General features: G+C 36.7%; 5 protein-coding genes across 6 annotated transcripts in view; 1 reads left to right on the top strand and 4 right to left on the bottom strand.

Annotated features, from left to right (window-relative positions):
- The window catches only part of LOC125195597 (protein DETOXIFICATION 21-like), a 2,875-nt gene extending 2,612 nt beyond the window's left edge, over nucleotides 1–263 (bottom strand). The window contains exon 1 of the mRNA XM_048093731.1: nucleotides 211–263. Within this exon, the coding sequence (XP_047949688.1) occupies nucleotides 211–263 (53 nt within the window). The remainder of the gene's footprint in view (nucleotides 1–210) is intronic.
- Nucleotides 264–1,181: 918 nt separating this feature from the next.
- Nucleotides 1,182–4,920, top strand: LOC125194335 (mitotic checkpoint serine/threonine-protein kinase BUB1-like). The gene is made up of 14 exons (XM_048092504.1): nucleotides 1,182–1,314; nucleotides 1,399–1,549; nucleotides 1,847–2,004; nucleotides 2,092–2,182; nucleotides 2,383–2,493; nucleotides 2,578–2,671; nucleotides 3,220–3,323; nucleotides 3,412–3,483; nucleotides 3,561–3,650; nucleotides 3,726–3,883; nucleotides 3,988–4,048; nucleotides 4,137–4,271; nucleotides 4,395–4,516; nucleotides 4,600–4,920. The coding sequence occupies exons 1-14, from the start codon at nucleotides 1,232–1,234 to the stop codon at nucleotides 4,787–4,789; spliced, it is 1,620 nt and encodes a 539-aa protein (XP_047948461.1). The 5' UTR covers nucleotides 1,182–1,231; the 3' UTR covers nucleotides 4,790–4,920.
- Nucleotides 4,921–5,694: 774 nt separating this feature from the next.
- LOC125195598 (putative late blight resistance protein homolog R1B-17) lies at nucleotides 5,695–8,142 on the bottom strand. The gene has a single exon (XM_048093732.1). The coding sequence runs from the start codon at nucleotides 8,140–8,142 to the stop codon at nucleotides 5,695–5,697; it is 2,448 nt and encodes an 815-aa protein (XP_047949689.1).
- A 216-nt stretch (nucleotides 8,143–8,358) lies between these two features.
- On the bottom strand, nucleotides 8,359–15,848 carry LOC125196669 (protein DETOXIFICATION 21-like). The gene is made up of 8 exons (XM_048095276.1): nucleotides 15,526–15,848; nucleotides 13,505–14,046; nucleotides 12,424–12,510; nucleotides 12,225–12,281; nucleotides 9,305–9,543; nucleotides 8,948–9,066; nucleotides 8,711–8,797; nucleotides 8,359–8,605 (listed from the first exon to the last, which is right to left on the bottom strand). Exons 1-8 carry the CDS (start codon nucleotides 15,781–15,783, stop codon nucleotides 8,549–8,551), a joined length of 1,446 nt encoding a protein of 481 aa, XP_047951233.1. The 5' UTR covers nucleotides 15,784–15,848; the 3' UTR covers nucleotides 8,359–8,548.
- A 2,759-nt stretch (nucleotides 15,849–18,607) lies between these two features.
- Nucleotides 18,608–23,996, bottom strand: LOC125191874 (protein DETOXIFICATION 21-like). Of its 2 annotated transcripts, XM_048089303.1 has the most exons (10): nucleotides 23,801–23,996; nucleotides 23,317–23,503; nucleotides 21,912–22,198; nucleotides 20,598–21,139; nucleotides 20,048–20,134; nucleotides 19,849–19,905; nucleotides 19,535–19,773; nucleotides 19,178–19,296; nucleotides 18,910–18,996; nucleotides 18,608–18,811 (listed from the first exon to the last, which is right to left on the bottom strand). In XM_048089303.1, the coding sequence occupies exons 3-10, from the start codon at nucleotides 22,167–22,169 to the stop codon at nucleotides 18,755–18,757; spliced, it is 1,446 nt and encodes a 481-aa protein (XP_047945260.1). In that variant the 5' UTR covers nucleotides 22,170–22,198; nucleotides 23,317–23,503; nucleotides 23,801–23,996; the 3' UTR covers nucleotides 18,608–18,754. The 2 variants fall into 2 exon arrangements, with proteins under 2 accessions (XP_047945260.1, XP_047945259.1); XM_048089302.1 differs by lacking the exon at nucleotides 23,317–23,503 and having other exon boundaries at nucleotides 23,801–23,995.
- Nucleotides 23,997–27,094: the final 3,098 nt, after the last annotated feature.

Here is a 27,094-nt window from a genome sequence, read left to right on the forward strand (position 1 = left end):
TTCCATGAGCTCTCGGAATTCGACGACGCAAAGAGGAGCTGTCGGAGGCGGTTAGCCGGCCACAACGAGAGGCGGAGGAAGAATCCGGGAGACGGAGAAGGGTCGACGAGCGGCCGCATCAAGGGCGGCGGCGGCGGGAAAGAGATGGTGTGTGGGCAAGTGGATGATAGGGGGAGGATTCAAATGAGTGTCCAAGAAAATTCAACCTACAAACATTTCCATGTCCGATAATCAATCTCATTGAGCTCCCTCTCTTCTGTCATTAATCCTCATCATATGATATTAAGTTATTATTAAAGACTTAATTAGTTAGTAGGAGTATGTCTTTTATTTATTTATGTGGTAATTTTGAGATCTATGATGGGCTATCTCTAATTCTCTATTGTTTGTTAGAACTTGTATATGATTATAGTATGGTGTATTACTCCGATTTTTAGGTATATAAATATTCTATAATTAATTAACATGTTGTACTACTATTACTATATCTTGATGGATGATCATGAAATACATAAACATTCATGCCCAAATTCAAAATCATTACCAACTCATGCACCCTCTATTACTTTGAAATTCAAAATCATTATACTTAAACCATAATTTTCTTTCATAATTTTAGAATATATCATAATTATTTTAGCTTTAAAAGGACATACCATTTTCACATTGGTTTAAGAAATCTAAAGCATTTAATTGGCTCTTAGCTCTCATTTTTAAGAATTCTCAAAGATCACCATAATATATGTAATCATACTTGTGATCATAATAATTAGAAATTATATTTATGATCATAATCATTTACTCCACCTGTCCGTGAATAAGAGTCTCATTCCATTCTGGCACGGATTTTAATAAATGTTAAGAAAAGTGGGTGAAAGAAAGTTAGTGGAATGTGGTCCCACTTGTATATATTAGTTTTAAATGATATGTGAGTGGAATGAGTAGGTGGAATGTGGGGCCTTTATACCATTTATGGTAATAATGAACCGAGACTCCTATTCGCGGACGGACCAAAATAGAAAAACGGACTCTTATTCGCGGACGGAGAGAGTATTCATTTTGTACAATTGTTATCAATATTAAAAAGCAAATGAGGCATAGGGTTTTTTAAGTAATTAAGATAACTGCAGGGACCAAAAAGAAAGAAAGGTACTCCCGCTTGATTTCACATTTCAAATATTCAAACACACATTTTTCGTGCTTCACGTCGGAGGAAGAATCTGAGAAAATCATGGCCGTCGTTTCGAGAAATTCCGGCAACGTCAACGGCGTATCCTCCTCCGCTACCGATGATCCTATCTTACCTTTTCTCCAGTGAGTTATCTGCTTCGGTCACTTAATTTTGTCATACAGATTTGCACTTTTCCCCAATTTATTTGTATTTTATGCGAATTCAAGGTCAATTTATGAGGCATTGCGAATTCAAAATTCGAGCGACCAAATCGATTTTGCGGATTTCGATGCGCTCGTTGCGAATTGCATTCATAGCTTCAAGTCCGATCCGCGGTATCGAGACGACATCAGATTTCTCAAGATCTGGTTCCTCTATGTAATGTTTATTCCTCTTTTGTTAATCGTTTTGATTACTGTTATGTTTTAGCTTCAGTCTACTTGGGTATTTTGTGGTTTTATGTTCATTTCAGCTGAATATACACTCTAATAAGTGATTTTATGAATTGTAAGATATTTTTGGTTAATTCGATTGGTTAAGTTGAATTCACACTTTATGGATTATGTTCGTGATCTGATGCAACAGAAATGCTGTTGGATGAATGTGCTAGTTTCTGATGTAAAAAATGTGCCTCTCGTTTTTGGGAATATTCATGTTATTTTGTATATTTTCTAGATGGATGGTAGCTCAGATTATGAAAGAGTGTTTAAGGAAATGGAGGAGCACAGGATTTGTGTACACAAAGCACTGCTTTATGAATCATTCGCTTTGTTTCTGGAAGCGAAAGGCAAACTGATAGATGCTTGCATGATTTATCATCTTGGCATCTCAAGGTTTATTAACTTCTCATTCACATTGATAGTTTTATAGTAGTATGATTTTTGATATTCCACTATAATAAAGGTGTTCTTGCTTATCAGAAATGCTCAGCCACTGGGGAGACTTAAAAAAGCTCAGGTTCTATTTCTCGAGAGGATGTCTGAAAGGGTATCTAACGAATCATTTCAAAAGGTATGATGGAATTCATTCATCCTATTCTGTCCAGACACTATATTAAAGAGTATAGAGGAAAGGGAATTGCCTTTTTTTTGAAGTAACACATTTTCTCATAGTGTTTGGTATTGATGCTTACAAGTGAGTCTGTAGATTAATAATGTCTGTTACAGAGATAGAAAATACTGACAATCCAAGTTCTTTTCACCTTTGGGCAGATGAAAAATGGTGTTTCTGTAGAGGACGGAGATAATTTTATTAATCCATGGTCTGTCTCAACCCTCAAAGACCTACTGCAGAAAATGAATTCTAAAGTTGTACAATTTGAGGTGAAGCCTTCATCTATGAGTGGATATAAAGTTTCATGTGTAAATTGTTTTCAAGGTATCTAAAGAAAATTGCATATTTGTTAGGGATACCTATCAAGTAATAAAGCATATCCTGGAAAAGTGTCGTTATCCACCTTGCAGAAATCAGCTAAAAACAAAAGCATCAAAATCAATATAGGTAAGCATTTTTTGTAAAATGCATGATTGGCATAAGCATCAATATTCTGTTCTTAAATGTTTTTGTATGTTGATTCTCTATCTGTCTGTAATGGCTAGTTTGATTTAGCTGCATATGCATATGCTAGTATTGGAGCATATAGAATAACACCGAATGCCCTGCCTGGTTGTTAGCTATACAATGGTCCATGCTTGGTCAACCTGGTGTTGTACCAGAAATATTAGATGCAATGTCTATAAATGGTTCTTGGTTAAGGTACTTTGAGGCAGGGAAGTGAAAAGATGAAGTTACAAGCAAACCAAGGGCATCCAGAAGATGGAGGTTATAGTATTGTCTATACAGACAGTTGATCTTAGGATAGAATCAACACAGATTCAGTGGTAGAAATAAAATTCTTTAATGAAACTCTATGTTCTTGGTCTCGAGTGGTTTAAGCATGCATGGTAGCTGCTATATGCTGATATTTGTACTCTACCAAATTACCAATCATGTCATAATATTCCTTCCGCTGTTGACTTCAGTCTGGTTTTGATTCGTCATGCCTGAAGGTGGAGAAAATTATCAGATCAGAGGATGTGCAGGCCAGGGTGGCTTTGCTCAGGTGTTCAAAGCATATGTGGACAGCAACCCTGATCATGTTGTTGCCCTTAAGGTAGTTATAATGTTCATTCCAGCTTACCGTATAGATTTCAATCTAGGGTGATCACTCCCCCTTGTCTGAAGCTTCCGTTTTCTGACAGATTCAAAAGCCACCATTTCCTTGGGAGTTTTATATGTACCGTCAACTTGACATTCGGATTCCTGAAAAAGAAGTATGTAAATACAGTAACAACAATTCCTATTAGTATCGATTAGTCATAACTCTTAATCAATGTTTTCTGGTTTTCAGAGGAAGAGTTTTGGCTTTGCTCACACATTGCATCTCTATTCCGACTATAGCGTCTTGGTCACTGATTATTTTGCTTATGGGACACTACTGGTTTGCATCTACTTGTTTTCGTTCTTTTGTAAGTCAGTGTTTACCTAATACTTACTCCTATTCAATCATCTGCAGGATGCCATAAACTCTAATGATGTTAGAGGCGGGTCCATGGACGAAGTATTATGCATTTATTACACCATTGAGATGCTTCAAATGCTAGAAACTCTGCATTGTGCTGCAATGATCCATGGCGACTTCAAACCTGATAATTTGCTCATACGATATTCTAGGTAATCGGTGATATTTTTCTTATCAAACTGGAGTCTTTCTTTTAGACATTTTCAATCACTTCAGTGTTATCTAATTCTACAACTATGATAATATACAACGGCAGGGATGATCCAACAGAGGATGTAAACGATTTCCGCCTTCGAGCTGGAACATGGGGCGATCAGGTTATTTCTGGACATCTTTGCAATTGTACATTCATATAGTAACATATTCCCATATTATCAAGTTTCATGATTCCATTCCACAATTCAGGGACTATGCCTTGTGGACTGGGGAAGAGGTATAGATCTGAGTTCCTTCCCCGAAGGCACCAAATTCATGGGAGATTGCAGAACTTCAGGCTTCCGTTGCATCGAAATGCAAGAAAAAAAACCATGGACATTTCAGGTATATATATATACATTCATTCATGAGATTCTGTTTATCCTCAAGGTTCTACATCTGCTGGTAATCATGTACATGCTACATTTATACGATTCATGATGAGAAAACGTTCGGATTGAGTTCTAGGTGGACTTGTACGGCCTGTGCGTTATAGTTCACATGATGCTACACAACAAATACATGAAGATTGAGAAGATAGCATCTCCAGAAGGAGGCTTCCATTACCAGCCCAAAGAACATTACAAGCGGTCCGTGCAAACTCTTCACTCTCTTCGTTTCACCTTCCAACACGTTGTTGTGAATCCATGAGCAATGCTTGTTGTTTGTTTAGGTACTGGAAAGTCGATCTCTGGAAGAACTTGTTTACAAAGCTACTCAACTCCGATCCAGACGAGGATCACGTGAAGTTACTGCAGTCTCTGAGGGAGTCGTTACAGGACTACATGTGCTCGGATCCGAAGCTAATCAAGAAGTTGAAGGAATTACTTGAGAAACAAAGAACATCTATGTTTGGGAAATAGCTGAATTGTTGAGTCTGTTAGTAATGTTTGGGAGTAGCTGCTAACTGCAAAGTGTGTTCTGTATATGTTTTCATCAAAGTAATGTATACAAATGAGTGAATGGAAGAAATTAGTAGTACCATTTTATTTAGATAACACTCCATATATAGCATTCCACCATCTCCAATTTAATTGTTTGAAATTTAAATTATTAAGAACCATTCATAAGGCTCGGGTTTCGGGCTAGCCCAGCGGGTTAATCGAGTTGTGTTACTGATAAGATTAATATGCGATCAATCCAATAAGCTATGATGAAAATTATTTATGTTCATAAAATGTAAAATATTTAATTATGATAAATTTGAGATATATGCTTAAATTCAATCATAAACATGATCAAATACTAATATTTGAGATATTTCGTGAAATTTTAAATATTTTTTTATTGAATTTGAAGTTTTTAAGTTTTATCAATTATTATAATAAAAAAAAAATTAATATATAATTTTTATATTTAATATAAAATTGAAAGTTACTATGTTTTTAGTTATCTATATTATAAAATTAATCAATGAAGTGTCTAATTAGGAGTAAAAAAAATAGAATAATAGAAATTGTATCGGGTTTTCGGGTCTGACTACAGGTTGCGGGCTAATCGAGTTTTAGTTTTATCGGGATAGAAATTTCCAGCCCTAACCCTATAAAATTGGTGGGCAATTTGGGTCAAACCACAGGTTGTAGACTATACTGACATCCCTACCTATATGGACACAACCCAAAACGAAATACGACTCATTGAGAATACTCGGGACGAAGGGAAGGGAGTATTTAATAATTTTATAATTAGACTAAAAAACAATAAATTTGAAATGAAGGGCAAAAGAAAGTTATGTGGAATAAATGACCTTGACATATTAGGAGCAGAATCAGATGATTAATATGCTCATCCTAGTGTCAACATGAAACCACCAAAAACCAAAACAAAACAAGTCTCTTAGACGAAGATCTTCGAGGACTGGAAAATGGGATCTGTCAGCATTCCAACAGACTAAATCACTGCAGCCATAAATCTTCAAGGCTTTCAAGCGACAGAACTTGCCCTCAACGGGTGTCCAGACAGATCCAACGACCGAGTTTGGAAACAACGAAAGCATTTCAAGACGGGGCAATGATCCAACCATCGTTGTCAGCTCTTCCCAATCAACACCACAGCCGCTTAACCGCAGCACCCGGAGAGAGCTTGGGAAAGTGAGGCTCGTGGCGAACTCGCGCCACTTGGAATTAAAATCAAACTGCAATGCCAGGTTTTGCAGCTGATGGAAGCAGCCAAGATTGCGGGGACAGTAATATGGCCAACTTACTTCTTCACAATAGGATAACTTTAGTTCTCTCACATTGGGGATTCTCTTGCAAACCTCTTCACTAAGTCTGAAATTCTCCACTTTCAAAAGTGTGCATAGATTTCTCATAACCAACTCATCTGCTTGATCTACCGGAAGCGGATCAATGAGACAAATCGCGTCGACCTCAATCTGCCTAAGCTGCAGCATCTCCCAAATCCCATACGGTGCAATCACTTTCGATTGATCCGGTACTATAATTGTCAATATTTGCAGATTCCAGAGCAATGATATCGACGAGGGAAGATAATAACAAACAGGGCGAGGGATGTAAACAAGATCCACGTTAAGGTACCGCAAGTTAACTTGCTGAAAAATAGACTCACTTATGAATGTCGTAGCAACGTTACTCAACGTTCTCAACAGTTTCAAGTCATACAGAGTGTTTATATCGTAACGACCTTCAATGCATATCAGGCAACGGACTGGAGCATCCGGGGCTATTATTTCATGATTCACTTCTCCACTAATTACAACGCGGCGCTCCCTAGTTATTATGGCTGCTGAAGTTTGGAATACAGAAAAAAACTCCTCTTTCTTGGCAGTCTGTAGGCACATTTCTCTTACTAGATCATGTACTTTAAATACTGCTATATCTCCCTTATAGTCCAATGTATCCAGTAAAATGAGATTTCTCATATAAAGATCCCGTAAATAACACGCTGCAGCCTCTTCCAAGCGGGAAGCGTTAAAACGTTGTATAAATCCTTCAGCGATCCAGAGCTTAAGAACATCCTGCGCGTAAATCTTTTCATCTTCTGGAAACGCTCCAAGGAGTAGGAAGCACGGCTTTAGATGAGCAGGCAAGTATCGATAACTCAAAGATAACACATTCAAGCATTGCTCGTCGTTCCCTGTAGAATACGAAATTGATTGTGCAACATTCTCCCAGTAGGCTAGAGCCGTTGGGGACTTCCTGAGATGGCCTCCGACAACAACAATTGCTAGGGGAAGTCCTTTGCACCGTGCAACGATCTTCCTTGCTGTCTCCTCCAACTCGGGAGGGCAACAACCTCGTTGCTCTGCAAATGCATTTTGACAAAATAGATCCCAACTAGTGTCTCCATCTAGAAACCTCATTGCAATGCGATGATCGGCCAAGTGATTGGCTACATTCGCATTCCTAGTAGTCACAACGACTCGACTTCCATTGTTTGTATCCGGAAACAAGGATTTCACATTCATATCATCCCAGGCTTTGAGGCTCCACATATCGTCTAGAACAATCAAATACCTCTGCCCGAATAAGCTCTTGTACAACCTCTCTCGCGCCTCATCAACCGTTCCGCTAGCAGATCCTCCTCTTATACAAGACAAGAGGTGTGCCAAGATTTTGTGAATGCTATACTCCTGAGATATTGTTGCCCAGAGGCAAACATCAAAGTGTTGCACGATACAGGGATGCTGAAATGCGTTTATGGCAAGAGTAGTCTTACCGATTCCCCCCATGCCTTCGATGGAGATGACTACTCGCTGACTTGAGGGAGCTCCGGTGAGCAGAACCAAAAGCTTGCTTAAGATATCATCAAATCCGACCATGGAAGAGGTGAGAAGAGGCGCTGGATTTGCGGATGCGGATGGATTTGTAGACTTCGGCTCCAGCAATCCGCTTCGCGATCTCAGATTCAACGCCTTTCTCCTCATGTAATCCGTTCCTTGGGTTGCTTTGTGCAGATCCAGCAGGAAACGAGGCGATCGAGTCTCTCCACATCTGATCTGATCCACCGTATGTGCTTCGATCACGTCTTCCGCGACGTGAGCTGCGCGCGCAATTCGCGTCTCTAGAGCTTCTGCTGTTTCTCTTCTGGATCCATGAGAATTGTCGTAGCTTTTCATGAAATCGATCAGGAAAAGGACGTTTTCGCACAGGGATTGAATCTGATCTTCCTCAAAGGGAAAGGTATGGTTGGGGTGATTGTGGATAAGGTGGATATTGTTTTGAAGAGAAGCTAGAGCTGCGAAAGCTGCTGCCATGGATGGATCTCTGATTTGTACAGCAAATAGTCAAACAATGATTAGAGTGACAGTATTGCTTTTCTAATTACTCCACAATTTTATTTATATTGATTAATAGAGTGCTAACTAATTTTAAAATCTAAAAACGTAGATTTGGTTTTAATTTTCGATTATGATGCTATATGTAATATAAGTGGATCCTTGACTAATACTCCATATATAGCATTCTCGAAATTTAAATTATTAATAAACAAGAAAAATTATTATTTGAAAATGATAGGCATTTCCAGAACCACCATTCATCAAGCCCTTGGATCTGTAACACTCCATATATAGCATTCCACCATCTCCAATTTAATTACTATTTGAAATTAAAATTATAAAGAACCATTCATCAAGCCCTTGAATCTGTAATCCCACATTATTAATTTTGTTCATCTTTCACAAGCCATCTGTTTACTCTTCCGTGAGCAATCTCCACCTTTGCCACACAAACATTAAGAACAATAAATAATTAAATAAAATGAACAATTTATAGCAAAATATTGTAAAAATAATTCAATCAAGAGGGACCATCTACTCTCACCTGTTTCTCCCAATTTGTTCTGTAAGTAATCCAAACTAGTACGAGAGACTGAATGAGCACGCCTATCATCATCCCGATCCAAACGCCCTACAAAACAAGTGCATTTTGTAAGACAAAATGTGAAAAAGAGATAAAATTGTAATTTTCACACATAAATTTTGAGAAGAAAATCTCAAAACAACGTCGTTTGGCATCCTCGTCAAAAAATTTAGATAAAGGATTGAGTCGAGAACGTACGTCAACTCCCCAATCGAGGAAGTATAGAAGCACGATTCCAATAGGAAGCCCAATAATATAGTATGTGGTCAGGTTCACCCACGCAACCGTACCCTGCCATCCGGACCCTATTGCAACACCTGCCACGTATACATATTTTCCAATCGTCAGAATAGCGCATTTAATTTATGTATAAAATTAATGCACTCAACGTATAAAGTATCAACAGCATTATAAGAACACTGAAATGTACTTTATGATGTTGAGTGCAGTTAAGTGGAGATACTTTATACGTTCATTGCACTCAGTTCTCATGACTCTCTAATGTTGCATTCATCCAAATGTCATTCACCGTAACGACTATGGACGGATGCTCACCGGAAAGAGCCGGTTGGACGCTGTTGAGGAGTATGGAGAAGGCCAACAACGGTCCCATGTGATCCACCGCCGCAGCGACCTCTTCACTATCGGTGAATAGGTACGCCACGCGCCGCCTATACACCATAAACACAACAAACAACACTAATCCTATGCTAAAAGACGTGATCACAATCGTCGCGATCGAGAATTTTGCAGCTTTCGAGTTCCCTGCCCCGAGCTCGTTCGATATCCGAACACTAACAATCGTCAAATCCAATAATCAATCAGTACCATTTATGTAACACCCCAAAATGGGTTAGTAGAATTCGCTATTACGATTAAAAAATTTGCGAATTCAAAATTTTACACGAAGAATTTGGTATGAAAATGATAATTTATACATATGGAGTAATTTATATTGTAGTAAGATTAATATACGAAATAGTTAGAAAGAATATGGAAAATTCACATAAATAAATTATACACTCTTAATTAAATAGTAAAGCAATTTTCGATGATTATTAATCCATATAATGTCTTGGAATAAATAGGAAAATCTAGAGAGTTTAAGTAAAATATGGATTTGTATTATAATGCCATTTGTCCTAAAATATGGTCATATATTTCTGGGTACATGTGTCTTCAAGATGATTAGAACACAAAAATCAAACCTTCTAGAAAGGTTGAGAAAGGGACTAGAATTGCTAAGGAAGAAAATGAGTATTTTTGTCTTCATTCTTATAGAATTATCTAGAAAAAGATTAATCAAAAAGAGATTAAATAAAGAATTAAAAATAGAATTTTCTAGAAGGGGTTGGCTATAAATAGCCCAACACCCTCATCTTTTGGTGGGCTTTGGCACCCCACTCTTTCTTAGCATGATTGGCTTGGCCACTTTAGCTATAAGTAAGGAGTGTTATTTAAGTTAATTTGATTAATTTAATTAATACAAAATAATTAAGAGATTAATGTTGTGTTAGAATTTAATGTGATATTTAGAGAGGTTTTACAGATGGACTCCTAGATTAGCATGGGAGGCCCGACCCCCTTCGTCTAATTAGGAGTGTTATTATATAGTTTAATTCATGTTTAATATATCATGTTTGAATAAGTAGTGATAATTATGTTATGGAGTTTTATTGAGATAATTATAAGAGACTTCGGTTCCATCCTTTTTCTTAGCATGGATGGCCCGGCCCCATTCGTCTGGTTAAAAGATTATGTTTTAATTATATTGATATGTTAAATTACTTAATGTGATTTAATTAGTAAAATTTTGGATACATAATTAATATGCTTAAGTTTTACGATTTGATCACGAAATTATGATTTTAAATGAAATAAGGATTACATAATTAATCTTGGAATTAATTATGGACATTTCCTATTAAAGTGAGTCTAAATAGAAGAAGTGAATAGTAATTGAGTGAATTAATGGTGGAAAAGAGTATATTAAGTTGGTAGTCATTTGATTATGAATTATGATATTGAGATTATGTATGTTGTGAATAGTAGTAACATTGAATAGATGTGATAAGTGACAGTAATTATGAGGAATGTTAAGAAAAAGATGTGTAATAAGGAAAATAAAAATACTCCCTCCGTCCCGACTAAGATGACACATTCCTTAGCCGGCACGGGATTTTAGGAGTTATTGGTTAAAGTATTTAATTCGAGAGAGAAAAGGTGGATGTAAGTATTAAAATAGAGAGAAAGAAAGATGAATATTTTAATAGAAGTGAGAAAAAGTTGTTGGGTGTATTAATTGGAGAGATAAAGTTTCTAAAATAGGAAATGTGTCATCTTAATCGGGACAAACTAAAAAAGAAAACGTGTCATCTTAAGCGGGACGGAGGGAGTAGTATTTATGTGGAATATGAATATTTGGTACAAGACGATATATGAGAAATACGGCATGTATGATATAAGTAGTACATGACAATTGGAAGTGGTATCTGAATTCAAGAAGGAGGGATACTGAGAAGGTTAGTAAGTACGGATAGCAGGCCAATAGGATGATTGTACACCATAGTGTAGGCCCGAGTTCTACTCGGACCTAATCGGTCTCCACGCGGGAGAAATAAGTAGTGCATCATGATGCATGCTCGAGTTTTATACCCGAGTCCGATCTGTCCACACGCGGTGGAAATATTTGTGTACCATGGTACATGCCCAGGATTATACTTGGGTCCGATCGGTCCCTATGCGGGGGAAATGATGATTTATTTGAGCGGGCCACACGCGGTGACAATTTGATAAGTATGTTGGTGCACCAAAAATATTTCGATCGGTCCGCACGCGGCGGAAATAGTATGATATTCGATCGGTCCACACGCGGTGGAGAATATGATATGTCGATCGGTCCCCACGCGGGGGAAATAACGTGATAATTGCCCTTTGTGGCCTCCGATTTGCTCTTCGGAGCCTCTGATATGGTTTGCTCTTCGGAGCCTCTGACATGGTTTTTGCTCTTCAGAGATTCAGTACTACCTATATCAGGAATCTGGTTATCGTTGGAGATTCGGTTTACAAGATCGGGTATAATTAGCGGCGCATACGATGTTGAACGGTGTCCTATGGTGGTAAGTGGAATTGTCTAACATTTTATGAAATTATCTAAGATTATATGATATTACCTGATGATATATGATGTGATTATAGGAAATTTGATAATGATTGACATAATATGACATTATAGTATTAAGTTATTGATATGTGAAAATTATGTGCGTATGCGAAACACACTCTATATAAGATAGGAATGAGAATAGTCACTTGAAATGATGTTAATCACTTAGATAAGAATGGCTCTAGAAATAGATATTTTAATTTACTATACTTAATGGTACCAAATTGTAGCATCTCCTATTTGGAGGGGGTGTTACATTTTATATAATAAAAAACACAAACACACACAATAGAGTAAGTAGTATTGTACCTGGCTGCAGCCATGAACCCGAGAGATATCATCAATTCCCAACCATTAATATTGATGCTATAGAAAAGATGCAACAAGCTATTCAGATCTCGACTCGATAAAAGCTCGTTAGCTAGATAAACCCGGGGCTCGGCTCTACAAACGTAAAATTGAATACGCGATTCGATTATTCGGGGAAAATAAAATCAAGAACTCTCACCATATAGAGAGGGCATCAATTGCCACCTCAGCCTTTGTCATGTTTCCTGTGAGAAGGATAATCACAGGGTAGTACCACGCTTCAAGGCTGCCAAAAAATCAAACACAATCTAATCATCATCAACATATCAAAATGACCTTAAAACACACACATATTCATTCTTAACACATGTGTCAGTGTCATGCCAGTGTCGATGTCAGTGTCAGTGCCAACTGCCAAAGCCAGAGCAAAAAATTTCACTATAAGTAACAACATTAAGTTCAAAAGTCATTGCATCGATAGTACGATGCGTGACATCAAAATTTTTAGATTAAAAGCCACTTTGGGGATCCTCGAGCCCACCCCACTCCCCATATGTGTTGGAGCGGAGCCAAGCAGTTGCCTTACTTATTACTCCCTCCGTCCCCTATTAGGAGTCACTCTTTGACCGGACACGGGTTTTAAGAAATGTAAAGAAAAGTTGGTTGAAAAAGTTAGTGGAACGTGGGACCCATTTTTTTATATTGGTTTTATAATAAAATGTGAGTGAATTGAGTTAGTGGAATGTGAGACCTACTTACTATTTATGGTAAAAATGAAGTGTGACTCTTAATTGGGGACGGACCGAAATGGAAAAATGTGACTCTTAATGGGGGACGGAGGGAGTATTATTATTATCATATTTAGAAATGGGCTACTCACCCCTTAAAAGGCCTCATAAGGGGGAGGGTTATCCACACTTATATAGATTAGATTGGATCATCACCAAGTCGATGTGGGACAGAATTGAGAGAATTTAACACGCCCCCTCACGTGTGGGCCGGAAAGGACATCGATCTTCCATCACGTGGGTAGGCAATGCAAGAGATAAGAGAGAACCATCATCGATGTGGGCCGGAAAGGACATCGGTCTTCCACTCATGAGGTAGATAAGAAATAAAGAGAAATCCATCATCGACTTGGGCCCGCTCTGATACCATATTAGAAATGGGCCACTCACCCCTTGCACTAATTCTACATTTCCCTCCAATTATATAAGTATATAAATATTTATTTTTAAAATCCTAGCTTCGCCTCGGCGTCTATCTGTGTGATGACTCACCAGAGCATGGCGCCGGCGGACAAGGAGAGCTTGAAGATGGGCCAGAGGTCTTTAAAGGCCAACATCGAAAACCCCCTCCACGTCTGCGGGCAACCCCCGCAGGCGACAAACGCCAGCTGGCCGATGTTGGGGAGCCAGAATGCGATCACCGTGGAAACCATGGCTCCGGTGACCCCAAACTCGAACTTCATCGTGAGCAGCCACGACAGGAAGACGTGTAGGGGCAACGAGACCGCGGCCAGGTAGGCGATGATCATGTTCTTGCTCTGCGCCTGCAGGTACATCTGGCAGGTGTAGGCGAGGACGAACGAATACACCACCGGGATCATCCACATGGCCATTGACTGCGCCATATCCGCAATCTCTGCCTCCTGGCCTAGCGCTTTGAGGATAGGCGCCGTCAGGATGAAGAAGGGGAGGATGACCGTGGAGGCGATGATCGAGACGAGCCACGAGCGCTGGAGGTAGATACCGAGCATGTGCAACTGCTGGGCCCCGTAGGCTTGCCCGCATAGCGTCTCTAGCCCGTTTGCCATCCCTAGCTGCATTGCGTCCGACTTTCAGCATTTTTTCATACAATGTGCCCGATGCTTTGAAAACCCGTAAATTTATGAAAAATTTACCCACTTTAAAAATAAATAACGATGATGAGTCAGCTCGTCAGATTTTTAGGTTGATCAACTCTAGCTAAGTCTTCATTAAAATTTGAATCCACATAAAAAGTTCGTGAAATGAGTCATCATATTGTCAATTAACTATGTCAATTGAATAAGTGCATAAGTGATGTCACGTTCTGATAGTACCTCTTACTCAACGGCTAAAATAATCGAATATTGTCAATTAACTATATCAATTGAATAAGTGCATAAGTGATGTCACGTTCTGATAGTACCTCTTATTCAACGGCTAAAATAATCCAATAAGTGATGTTATATTTTGGTACTAATATAGTACTTCCATTTGGGTGATTTTGCATCTGATAAAGTGATCATTCGACTTTTGCTCGAATTTATTTATTATTATGTCAGAGGGGTTGGGGACTATCTTAAAATAGACTAGGCCAAATAACTTTAATTTGTGACCACTCTCATGAAAATGACCCTGATCATATTGAATAGAAATAAATGTATAATAAATAAGAAAGTTTTCTCTTCTCTCCCCAAAGTATTATTTTGAGTTCAAATCACTAGCCATGAAGTGGTTGGGTTGCGTTAGTGTGCTAACTAATTTATAATAATTTTCAATTATATGTATTAAAATTATTAACATAAAGACATAATATATCAATACAACATGTAAAATTAAAAATCAACACAAAGATATAAGTTTATCAACACAAAAAAATTGATAAATTTATGTCTTTGTGTTGATATTTTTAACATACAAAATTGATATTTAGTTATTACTGTAAAAAGTTAGTATTTGATCACACACCGTGATTACTGTTAAAATGACAACCCATCTTAAAATAACATCATACCACCATTCCTAGCCAATCATTTGTACACGTGGACGAATAATCAGCTGCCATGTGGCAATCATAAAAAATTCGCAAGTGTAAATTTACGCGGACTGCAACATCCTATACTTTAGACTGCAATATCCAATACTCTAGACTGCAAGGTGACGCAGCCTGCATTATCCAATACGCTAGACTGCAATATCTAATACGCTAGACTGCAATCTATAGATTTATTGTAGATTGCTGTCTAGCGTTTATACTATTGCAATCTAGCATATATAATATTGCAGTCTAGCGTGGTGTTACAGTGTCATTTTAAACGTGTTGTCATTTTTAATATATATATATATATATATTAAAAAATTTATATATATTAAAAAATTGTGGCTAGTACTATCTACTTTTCTATATACAAAGTGACTATCATCAACTTTGAACTCTATAATGAAATATTTTAGTAATTGTTATGTCAAATTATTTTCATAATTTTAAAAAATCAGCTAAAATATTATATGAAGACTAAATTAGGATAATATTGAAGAGAGAGACATGAGCATACCAATATTCCTTGAGCAAATCGGACCAAGACGGTGAAGACGAGAGCGAAGGCGGCCAGCTCCTTCGATCCGACATGCCCGATGAAGGCTTGGCTGATCACACCGGCCCCAAACGTCGTGAAGCGGCAAAACATCGCCGGCGCCGCCACTATCCAAATTTTCTTGCTCTCTATCCATATCCGGTCACTTAATGAGCTCTTTTTATCTCCACCTTCTTCTACGTTTCTAATCAGCAAATTTTCGCTGATTTCGGCCGCCATTTATGAGAACTTCGCCTCTTTTCCTAGCTCTGTAGATCGAGAGAGTGATGTTAATCAGCCATAATGTATTTATTCGTATTTATAGTATGAAATAATAACGATTTATTTGCTAGTAATTTAGTAACACGTTTAATTTGTTTAAATAGTACTACTATAGTTTTATTTATGACTATAATTATATGTTCTTTGGATGCAACCATCTCACTATAAGTAGGAACGGTTAATATAATGTAAATAAATTTGTGATTTTAAGTCATACCAATTAATTTAAGCATTGAAATCATACCAATAGTATAGGACACAAAAGCGATTGAAAATAGTAATAGTATGGTCCTTATCCCTAATTTATTGAAGTTTACTGCGAAAAACACGTGGTTGAATATTTGAAGTGGCGTTTGAACGAAAGGAGTTTGAAAGGTTGAAACGCTAGTGGAGTCGATCAACCCTTGATTCCACATGGACCAGCCATTGTTACAATTTAAAAAAAAATATCTCTTTGGTTTACAAGAATGAGAAATTAGGGTACGAATCACATCAAAAAAAAATTGAATGAAAGGAGTTCCAAAGGCCGGGGTGACGATGGGTCAGTCACTTCTGACTCCACTTCGATAGTGAAGGATATTTCTTTCATTACAAGAATAAGGAATTAGGATATAAATCTTCTTAAAAAGATACTCCGTATTTAGAAATCAAATCATAATTTTACTAATAACTTTTGTTGATGACCACAAACATTCATACGAAGAGAGTGAGAGTAAAAATAGAAGAGATTTACCTAGATCATCATTGACTTGGAATCTATGTTTCTGAGCCCAATGGTTGAACTTTCCCAAGGGTAAAAGAGTCCAACCATCGTGTTCGCCCACGTGATACACATGATTATGAGCAAGAGACGAATTTACTACAAATCCGAACAAGAACACAAGCAATAAGCTCAATGTAGTTGCACAAACCACCATTTCTCTATTGCAGAATTAATTAAGTTTCAAAGGATTGGTTGAGGATTTGAGATTAATGATGTTTTGAATGTAGAATGAGATGAATTTGTGGTGAGGAAGTATTGATTAGGGTTTAGGGCCAAATGTAGTTGCACAAACCGCCATTTCTCTATTACACATTAATCACTCTTCCACCAAAGCTTTAGGCCCAATAAAAAAAGAACACATTTAGCCAGTTAAAGCAAACTATTTTCTGTACATGAAGCCCATCACACGTAGTATATATCAATAATCAATAGTATATTATACAATATACAGTACTACTATAATTTATTTAAAGGTGTGTTCACTACGTGCAATTTACCCGTTATATATACTCCATGTGATATAAAAAATAAGTTTATTCGGTACACATTGTATATTACTACCTCCGTTCACGAAAATTCGTCCCGGTTTGACCGGATACGAGTTTTAAGAAATGTAATGGAAAGTTAGTTGAAAAAGTTAGTGGATTGTGAGTCCTACTTTTATATTAATAAAATGTGAGTAGGAATGAGTTAGTGGAATATGGGGTCCACTACCAAAAATAGTAAAAGTGAAATTGGACAAATTTTGGGGGACGGACGAAAATGGAAAAATGGGACAAATTTTCGTGGACGGAGGTAGTAATTACTATAAATATTTCCATGAAACACGTCCAAAACAAACGATTTTGAGGAACACACAACATATGATCCGGATAATAAATTTTCTAAGCATCTCTCAAACGAATAACTGAATAAATGTAGATAAAATAATCTATACCTAAAACTACGATGTAATTGTAATTTATTGCAAATTGCCGAAAAACCACGAAGTTTGATAAAAGTATGTTTCGTCCTATTACTTTAAAATCAGCCAGAAACACCAAGAGGTTTGGATCTATTTGCAATTATTTTGTAATGTAAAAATCTGATCTATGTGCAATATATTGTTGATGTTTTACACCAAGCTACAACGATTTCTGTGGGAATGTTCGGTTTGAAAGATTGTATCCCAGAATAAATTGGTAGTATGTTTGATTCATGAGATTCAATCACACAATTCAATCCTAGATGGATAATCATGAGATAATTAGTTATTGCTAACCCCCTATAACTATGATTTGAGTAATTGGAAGAATAGAGAACACAATTAATTCTTGAAATAATGCATTCTTTAAACAGTTGCACTGCTGGGATTTTCTAATTACAATTTTATTTATATCGACTAATGTCGATGATCAATTGCTAACTAAATAATATAAAAAAAATTGAGACTAATTTCTAGCTGTTAAATGAAGAGATCTAGTGGTTAAATTTAAATAATAATTTAATAAATTCAAAAAGTATTAATGTCAATTCATAAATATGGAGTAGTTAAAGCTAACTACTTTCTCTCTCTTCAAAATCATCTCAAAAATTTGAATATATGCAACTCTCTCGATTTAAATTATTTTTTCGCAAAAAATATAAAATTTTATAAGAATTCTAACGAGATCCCAATTGCATATGTTCCGACGACGTTCGAATGGTGAAATTTGATAATTTTTATTTCAGTTTTCGTATACGCAGATTTTTATCAATAAATGCATCAAACAATCTCAATATAATGCATGTACATATCAATAAAACTGTGTTGATATTTTCTGCTACTTGTGATGAGATTTTCATGTCACTGTGTTGATAATTGTAATGCACTATGTTGATATAAAAAAGATCACGAAAATTATAATATGTTAACAAAATGACGATCTTATCCCTTTATTGATATTTTATTTACTATTTATTGAAATTCGTGAGATTTACATTCATTTTAAAATCTAAGAGCGTAGATTTAATCTTAATTTTGGATTATAATACTATAAGTAATATAAAAGGACCCGATTGATTAATACTCCATATATAGTCACGAAATTTAAATTATTAATTATAAAAAAAAATATTATTAAAAATCACCGGCATTTTGTAGAACCACCATTCATCAAGCCCTTGGATCTCTAATCCCACATGTAATTAATTATGTTCATCTTTCACAAGCCATCTGTTCACTCTTCCTTGAGCCGCCTCCACCTTTACCACACAAACATTAATATCAATAAAAAAATTAAGAAAAAGAGCAATTTACAGAAAATATTGTAAAAATAATTCAATCAAGAGGGGAGTCTGACCTGTTTCTCCCAATTTGTTCTATAAGTAATCCAAACTAGTACAAGAGACTGAATGAGCACGCCTATCATCATCCCTATCCAAACGCCCTACAAAACAAGTGCATTTTGTAAGACAAAATGTGAAAAGAGATGTTTTTATCTAAAAAAATAAAAAAAGAAAGGTAAAATTGTAATTTTCACACGTAAATTTTTAGAAGAAAATCTCAAAACAACATCGTTTGGCATCCTCATCAAAAAATTTAGATAAAGGATTGAGTCAAGAACATACTTCAACTCCCCAATCGAGGAAGTATAGAAGCACGATTCCAATAGGAAGCCCAATAATATAGTATGTGGTCAGGTTCACCCACGCAACCGTACCCTGCCATCCGGATCCTATTGCAACACCTGCCACGTGTACATATTTTCTGATCGTCAAAATAGAGCATTTAATTTATGTATAAAATTAATGCGCTCAACGTATAAAGTATCACCAGCATTATAAGAACACTGAAATGTACTTTATGACGCTGAGTGCATTTAAGTGGAGATACTTTATACGTTCAGTGCAGTCAGTTCTCATGACTCTCTAATGTTGCATTCATCCAAATGTCATTCACCGTAACGACTATGGACAGATGCTCACCGGAGAGAGCCGGTTGGACGCTGTTGAGGAGTATGGAGAAGGCCAACAACGGTCCCATGTGGTCCACCGCCGCAGCGACCTCCTCGCTATCGGTGAATAGGTACGCCACGCGCCGCCTATACACCATAAACACAACAAACAACACTAATCCTATGCTAAAAGACGTGATCACAATCGTCGCGATCGAGAATTTTGCAGCTTTCGAGTTCCCTGCCCCGAGCTCGTTCGATATCCGAACACTAAAAACCGTCGAATCCAATAATCAATCAGTACCATTTTTACAATAAAAAACACACAATAGAGTAGTATGGTACCTTGCTGCAGCCATGAAACCGAGAGATATCATCAATTCCCAACCATTAATGTTGAGGCTATAGAAAAGATGCAACATGCTATTCAGATCTCGACTCGATAAAATCTCGTTAGCTAGATAAACCCGGGGCTCGGCTCTACAAACGTAAAATTGAATACGCGATTCGATTATTCGGGGAAAATAAAATCAAGAACTCTCACCATATAGAGAGGGCATCAATTGCCACCTCAGCATTTGTCATGTTTCCTGTAAGAAGGATAATCACAGGGTAGTACCACACTTCAAGGCTGCCAAAAGAAAAAACACAATCTAATCATCTTCAACATCTCAAAATAACCTTAAAAACACACACACACACACATTCATTCTTAAAACACGTGTCAATGCCAATGCCGATGCCAATGTCGATGTCAGTGTCAGTGCCAGAGCCAAAAATTTCGCTATAAGTAAATAACATTAAGATTAAAAGTAATTGCATCGTACTAACTAAGAATAGTACGATGCGTAACATAAAAAAAATGTATATTAAAAGCCACTTTGGGGGTGCTCGAGCCCACCCCAACTCCCCGTATTTGCTCCTTGGCTCCGCTTTAAAAATTATCTTACTTATTATTATCATATTTTATTTACATTGTATTAATTATATATTTCCCTCCAATGTCTTTTTATATATGTATTTAAATATAATTTTGACTATCTACTTTTAAAATTCTGGATCCGCCACTTGCCTCGTTCTGTGTGACAACTCACCAGAGCATGGCGCCGGCGGATAGGGAGAGCTTTAAAATGGGCCAGAGGTCTTTAAAGGCCAACATCGAAAACCCCCTCCACGTCTGCGGGCAACCCCCGCAGGCGACAAACGCCAGCTGTCCGATGTTGGGGAGCCAAAACGCAACCACCGTGGAAACCATGGCCCCGGTGACCCCAAACTCGAACTTCATCGTGAGCAGCCACGACAGGAAGACGTGCAGAGCCAACGAGACCGCGGCCAGGTAGGCGATGATCATGTTCTTGCTCTGCGCCTGCAGGTACATCTGGCAGGTGTAGGCGAGGACGAACGAATACACCACCGGGATCATCCACGTGGCCATCGACTGCGCCATGTCAGCGATCTCCGCCTCCTGGCCAAGCGCCTTGAGGATAGGCGCCGTCAGGATGAAGAACGGGAGGATGACCGTGGAGGCGATGATCGAGACGATCCACGACCGTTGGAGGTAGATGCCGAGCATGTGGTATTGTTGGGCCCCGTAGGCTTGCCCGCATAGCGTCTCTAGCCCGTTTGCCATCCCTAGCTACATTGCATCCAACTCGAAAGCCCGTAAATTTATGAAAAATTTACCCAATTTAAAAGTAAATAACGAAATGATGAGTCAGCTCGTCAGATTTTTAGGTGGATCGACTCTAAGTCTCAAATAAAATTTGAATCTACATAAAAAGTTCGTGAAATGAGTCATCATATTGTCATTTAAGTACGTCAATTGAATAAGTGCATAAGTGATGTCACGTTCTGATAGCACCTCTTACTCGATGCTGAAAATAATCGAATAAGTGATATCATATTTTGGAACTTGGATAAATATTGACTTTTATAATTATAGTACTTTTTTTGAATGATTTTGCATATTATTTGACTTTAGCTCGAATTTATTTATTGCAAATGTATATGCTTATGTCAGTGGGGTTGGGGCTATCTTAAAATATACTAGGCCAAATAAATTAAATTTCTGATCACTCTCACAAAAATGACCCTGATCATATTGAATAGAAATAAATGTTTCCTTTTCTCTCCCCAAAGTATTATTTTGAGTTCAAATCACTATGAAGTGGTTCATATAGTATATATTTTAAAAATTGTGGCTAGTATCAATTTGACTATAAACAACTGACTATCATCAACTTTGAACTCTATAATAAAATATTTAGTAATTGTTATGTCAAATAAATTTTCATAAATTTTAATATAATTTTCTTGTCATTAAAAAAATTAGCTAAAATATTATATGAACAATATCGATTAATTGTGACTAAATTAGGATAATATTGAAGAGAGAGACATGAGCGTACCAATATTCCTTGAGCAAATCTGACGAAGACGGTGAAGACGAGAGCGAAGGCGGCCAGCTCCTTCGACCCGACATGCCCGATGAAGGCTTGGCTGATCACACCGGTCCCAAACGTCGTGAAGCGGCAAAACATCGCCGGCGCCGCCACTATCCAAATTTTCTTGCTCTCGATCCATATCCGGTCACTTAATGAGCTCTTCTTATCTCCATCTTCTTCTACGTTTCTAATCAGCAAGTTTTCGCTGATTTCGGCCGCCATTTACGAGAAATTCGCCTCTTTTCCTGGCTCTAGAGGTCGAGAGAGTGATGCTAATCAGCCATAATGTGATTTATTTGTATTTATAGTATGAATAACTATAAATTTATTTGGTAGTAATTTAGTAACACGTTTAATTTATTTAGATAACTATAGTTTTATTTATGACTATAATTTTATGTTCGTTGGATGCAACCATCTCATTCGAATAGGTAGGAATTGTTAACATAATGTAAATAAATTTGAGCATTTAAATCATATACCAATTAATTTGAGCATTTAATTCATTCCAATAATATAGGACACAAAAGCGATTGTATGGTCCTTATCACTAATTTATTGAAGTTTACTGCAAAAATCACGTGGTTGAATAGCTTTTTTGAAAATTATAGCGTCCTTTTTAATTATGATTTGCATCGAGAACATGCTCAATTATTGGACAAAAATGATTGAATATGAAAAATACAAAATCTCTGGAGAATTTAAAAATAACCTTTATTATTATTATTATTATTATTATTATTATTATTATTATTATTATTATTATTATTATTAGGCAATAAGATCTCTAGAAACATCTAAAATGTCATATTAGACGTTTGAATTTTGAAAATAGATAATAAGATAGTAATAATTTGTACTCTGACGAACTAGTCCAACTTCAATACCAATCAGTGAAGTTTCTAGATATATTAATTTAATCTAAATGAAAGTGATAAGATAATGCATACCAAATCTTTATAAAAGAATATAAATCAAATCATACATAGTAGCAAGTCTTTATTTATTTTAAACACAAAGGGTAGATTCAATAAGTTTTGATGACTCAAAAATTTAAGTTTTGGTGCCTAATTTTTTCTTTTGATGCAAAAAAATCATCTAAGCCAAATGGTTCCCGATCTAATGGTTCGACATAAAAAAACTAAGATCTCTAACTTAAAACTAACATCAACATCAACATCAACGTCAACTTCAACAACAACAAAACTAAACCCCAACGAAAACACAGATGTGTAACCAACCCAAACCTACCCTATTGAATCTCTAAATCTACATCGACTTGAATTTCTCTTTATCTAATATGTATATGAGTGATTCATTTCTATCATGGAAATCAGAGCAGACCCAAATTGATGATGAATCTCTTTACCTCATGAATGGAAGTCTGATCTTAATTCTGGCCCAAATCGATGATGAAATCTTATGCTGCATCTTGTTTTGTCTACCCACGTGATGGATCCGATGTTCATTCCGATCCATACATGCAAGGGCGTGTTAAATATCTAAATCTTTTTCTTATATCAATCTGCTGCTGATCCTATCTTATCTATATAAATCTGTAAAAGAGTGGATAAGACTCCCCTTTTATGAGCCTTTTTTTGAGGACGAGTGACTCATTTCTAACACCCAAACAAAACAACATAGTAAAAGCAACAATCGACAACAAATTAAGTGGGAATTTAGCTAAAAAATGATCATATGAATATATATAAGATTGTTTTTCACTTTAAATATTTAAAATTGCTCTAATAACCAAAAACCAAACAACAACACAACAACACCCCAACAAAAACACAGACGGCGCCAAACCAAACCTACGACGATAGCAAACAGAGAGAGAGAGAGAGACTCACAGGAGAAGAGTGCAGATTTTGAGGCTGCTTGAAGAATTCGAACAAATGATCAATTAAACTGAAAATTTCTAATAAATGTTGATGTTGTAAGAATTGTTCAAAATTGTATGACGTAGTAGAATAATTTAAAGAGGAGCATAACTACACAAATAATTGCATCATGTGATTCATGTCAACTGTTATATTACTTTCACAGATTCCATGATTTTATAATGAATATTTTACTTCAACAAGATATGTAGATAGAGTTTTCATGGTGTTGGAGCATTCAATTGGGTCCACCACCTCTATTGCCATGGAACACATTTTTATCCCCATTACTTAATGTCTCAATCTTTGTAGTAACTTTTTCCAATCAAAAGTACATGTGTCTAGTCTATGTTTTTTTTTCAAACTTTAATAATTACATACAAATTTGTAGTGCATTTGGATTTTTCTCATGTCACGGTGTTGTATGGTAATATTCTATGTAGAAAATGTCACATTATGTATTTTTAGATATGCGTAATCTTACCATAAGGATCAAATTAAACACTTATATTTGGATGATGAATGATGATTAAAATTGTGTGTAAAAAGTGAAGAGATCTCATCGATTTTGAATAAGTAACACTTACCAAAAACTTAAAAAAGAAAAAGAAATTAATTAAACCTTAATTCAAACAATATGCATATATTAATTATATTATGTGTGTGTATAACATTCATTTAAATCATATACTAGCATTTAGTTGACTTTTGGTCAATTTCATATCTTTTGAAATCAAAATAAAATCATACGTAATTTTAATTTTTCGCTGTTGTCCCGAAACTTATGTGACAAAATCAAATACGGCAACAAAACCACTTTATTTTAGATAAATCACGCGTTTTAATCAATAATCAAAATACAATGACTAAATTAACGTCTTTTAAATTAACACTCAAAATAGAATGATATAGTATTGTGTGTAATGATGTCGTTTTATTGTCACAAGACGCACAATATATTTGATTTTGTCACAATAATGCAAATATTAAGAGATTAACTAAAAATCAACGCAAAAATTGTGATATTAAATGAAAATTATTCTTTTAAAAACTATGATAACTTTGGAGATAAAAAAAAAAATCATTACAATGTTCTAGTTGTAGAAAGCTATTCAAATTTGAAGAAAATATACAATCATTCCGATGTACTCCCTCCGTCCGCTATTAGGAGTCCCATTTATGGGTGACACGGATTTTACGAAATACTTTATAAAAGTGGGTGGAAAAAAGTTACTGAAATAGAGGTCTCACTTGTATATACTACTCCCTCCGTCCCGCTTTAGCAGTCCCATTGACTTTTATGCACTCGTTTTATAAAAATAATAATAAATAGTTAAAGTGGATAAATAATAAAGTAAAAAAGAAAATAATATAAAGTAAAAAGGTTGGGTTTAATAAAGTAAAAAAGAGAATAATATAAAGTAAAAAGGTTGGGTTTAATAAAGTAAAAAAGAGAATAATATAAAGTAAAAAAGAGAATAATATAAACCTTTACTTTATTATTTCTCCACTTTAATTATTTATTATCATTTTTACAAAATGAGTGCAGAAAAGTCAATGAGACTGCTAAAACGGGACGGAGGGAGTATTAGTTTTAAATGAAATATAAGTAGAATAAGTTAGTTGAAGATGGAATCCTATTATTATTGATAAAAGTGAACTAGTTATATTATTCGTGGACGAACTAAAATGGAAAAACGAGACTCTTATTCACGGTCTGAGGAAACAGAAAGCTATTCAAATTTGAAGCCAAAGAAATGTCTTTCTCAAAATATCATTAATATTAAAAGTAGCACACTACATCAAATTGACACAACCTTTTATGTGATTTGATTTGACCAAAATAGAATCAAACAACAATCATTGCACAAACAATGGTGGCCACCACACCCAATCCCCTTGTCAGAACCAATGAGGCTGACGACGGCGCCGGCGCCGGCGCATGGTGCGGCGGCCGGGATATCGACTGGTCGGCATCCGTCTGTGGTGGCGAATGGTGAGAAACGGGAGCCGGCGGCGGCGGCGCGTGTGCCGGCGCGTGGGAAGGCGGCGGCGCGTGAGTTGGGGTTATGGCTGACGGGGCCGGCGAGGGCGAGTGGGGGAGCGGTGGAGCGAGTTTGTGAGAGGAGGGCGACGGAGTATGAGACGGCGGAGGCGCGTGAGTTGGGGTTATGGGTGAGGGCGAGTGGGGGAGTGGTGGAGAGTCTTTGGGTGATGGAGAGTGAGATGGTTGGTGGAGCGGCGGCGCGTGAGATGGGGTTTTGGCGGATGGGGATGGAGAAGGGGCGGTGGAGGACGGGGAGTGGTGATTGGAGGGGACGACGGTGGTCAATTTTTGGCCGTTTTCGCATCGTTGGCCGTGGCCGCTGATGAAGAAGAAGGGGCCGGATCGAGTGAGCTTGAATTTTGAGTAGCCGTCGGTAAGGGTGTGGATAGGGTTTTTCTTGTTGCATTTGTTGTAGTCATCTTCTCCAACAACTAGAACGGAATCGTTTCCCTTTTGGTACTTGAAAACTGCCAAATTACACGTTAAAAATATATATTTTGTCAATCGGTATTTGGCACGTACATAGTAACTATTCATGATGATGGATCAAGGAAACAAAACTCGTTGACATTATAAAAGGTCATTGGCTAACATTGGATGACGAATTCAAAAGGCTAACATTGGATGACGAATGAAAACGGAAATGAAACCCTAAAGGCTAAAGGAATTCAAAAGGTCAGGTCGACTATGGGGTCAATCGACCCTTTATTCCACATGGATCCGCCATTGTTATAGTTTAAAGATATTTTTTCACTTTACAAGAATGAGAAATTAGGGTACAAAACTCACTTATAAAAAGATATTTTGAACACAAGGAGTTTGAAAGGTTGGGTCGATGGTGGAGTCGATCGACCCTTGATTCCACATGGATCCGCCATTGTTACAGTTTAAAAATATTTCTTCGGTCTACAAGAATGAAAAATTAGGGTACGAATCACATTAAAAAAAATTTGAACGAAAGGAGTTCCAAGGGCCGGGACGACAATGGGTCAGTCACTTCTTACTCCACTTCGATGTGTTATTGCTATAGTTTAATGATGTTTCTTTCATGTGTTATTGCTATAGTTTAATGATGTTTCTTTCATGTACAAGTACAAGAATAAGGAACGTATGTAGAAATCAAATCATAATTTTACTAATAAATCTTGTTGATGACCACAAATAAGATTAAAGAAGAAAAATAGAGGAGATTTACCTAGATCATCATTGACTTGACA

This window comes from Salvia hispanica, chromosome 6 (assembly GCF_023119035.1).
Source record: "Salvia hispanica cultivar TCC Black 2014 chromosome 6, UniMelb_Shisp_WGS_1.0, whole genome shotgun sequence".
NCBI classification, from domain to species: domain Eukaryota; kingdom Viridiplantae; phylum Streptophyta; class Magnoliopsida; order Lamiales; family Lamiaceae; genus Salvia; species Salvia hispanica.

Coding starts and splice junctions, on each gene's coding strand:
- LOC125196669 (XM_048095276.1), bottom strand. CDS start 15,783: ATGGCGGCCGAAATCAGCGAAAATTTGCTGATTAGAAACGTAGAAGAA. Junction 14,047..15,525: donor GATTTGCTCAAGGAATATTG/GTATGCTCATGT, acceptor GACGCAATGCAG/CTAGGGATGGCAAACGGGCT. Junction 12,282..12,423: donor ATTGATGCCCTCTCTATATG/GTGAGAGTTCTT, acceptor TCTTTTCTATAG/CATCAATATTAATGGTTGGG.
- LOC125191874 (XM_048089303.1), bottom strand. CDS start 22,169: ATGGCGGCCGAAATCAGCGAAAACTTGCTGATTAGAAACGTAGAAGAA. Junction 20,135..20,597: donor TCCGCCGGCGCCATGCTCTG/GTGAGTTGTCAC, acceptor TTCTTTTGGCAG/CCTTGAAGTGTGGTACTACC. Junction 18,997..19,177: donor TCCTCGATTGGGGAGTTGAA/GTATGTTCTTGA, acceptor CTTGTTTTGTAG/GGCGTTTGGATAGGGATGAT.
- LOC125194335 (XM_048092504.1), top strand. CDS start 1,232: ATGGCCGTCGTTTCGAGAAATTCCGGCAACGTCAACGGCGTATCCTCC. Junction 1,550..1,846: donor TCAAGATCTGGTTCCTCTAT/GTAATGTTTATT, acceptor TATATTTTCTAG/ATGGATGGTAGCTCAGATTA. Junction 2,494..2,577: donor CTAAAGTTGTACAATTTGAG/GTGAAGCCTTCA, acceptor CATATTTGTTAG/GGATACCTATCAAGTAATAA.
- LOC125195598 (XM_048093732.1), bottom strand. CDS start 8,142: ATGGCAGCAGCTTTCGCAGCTCTAGCTTCTCTTCAAAACAATATCCAC.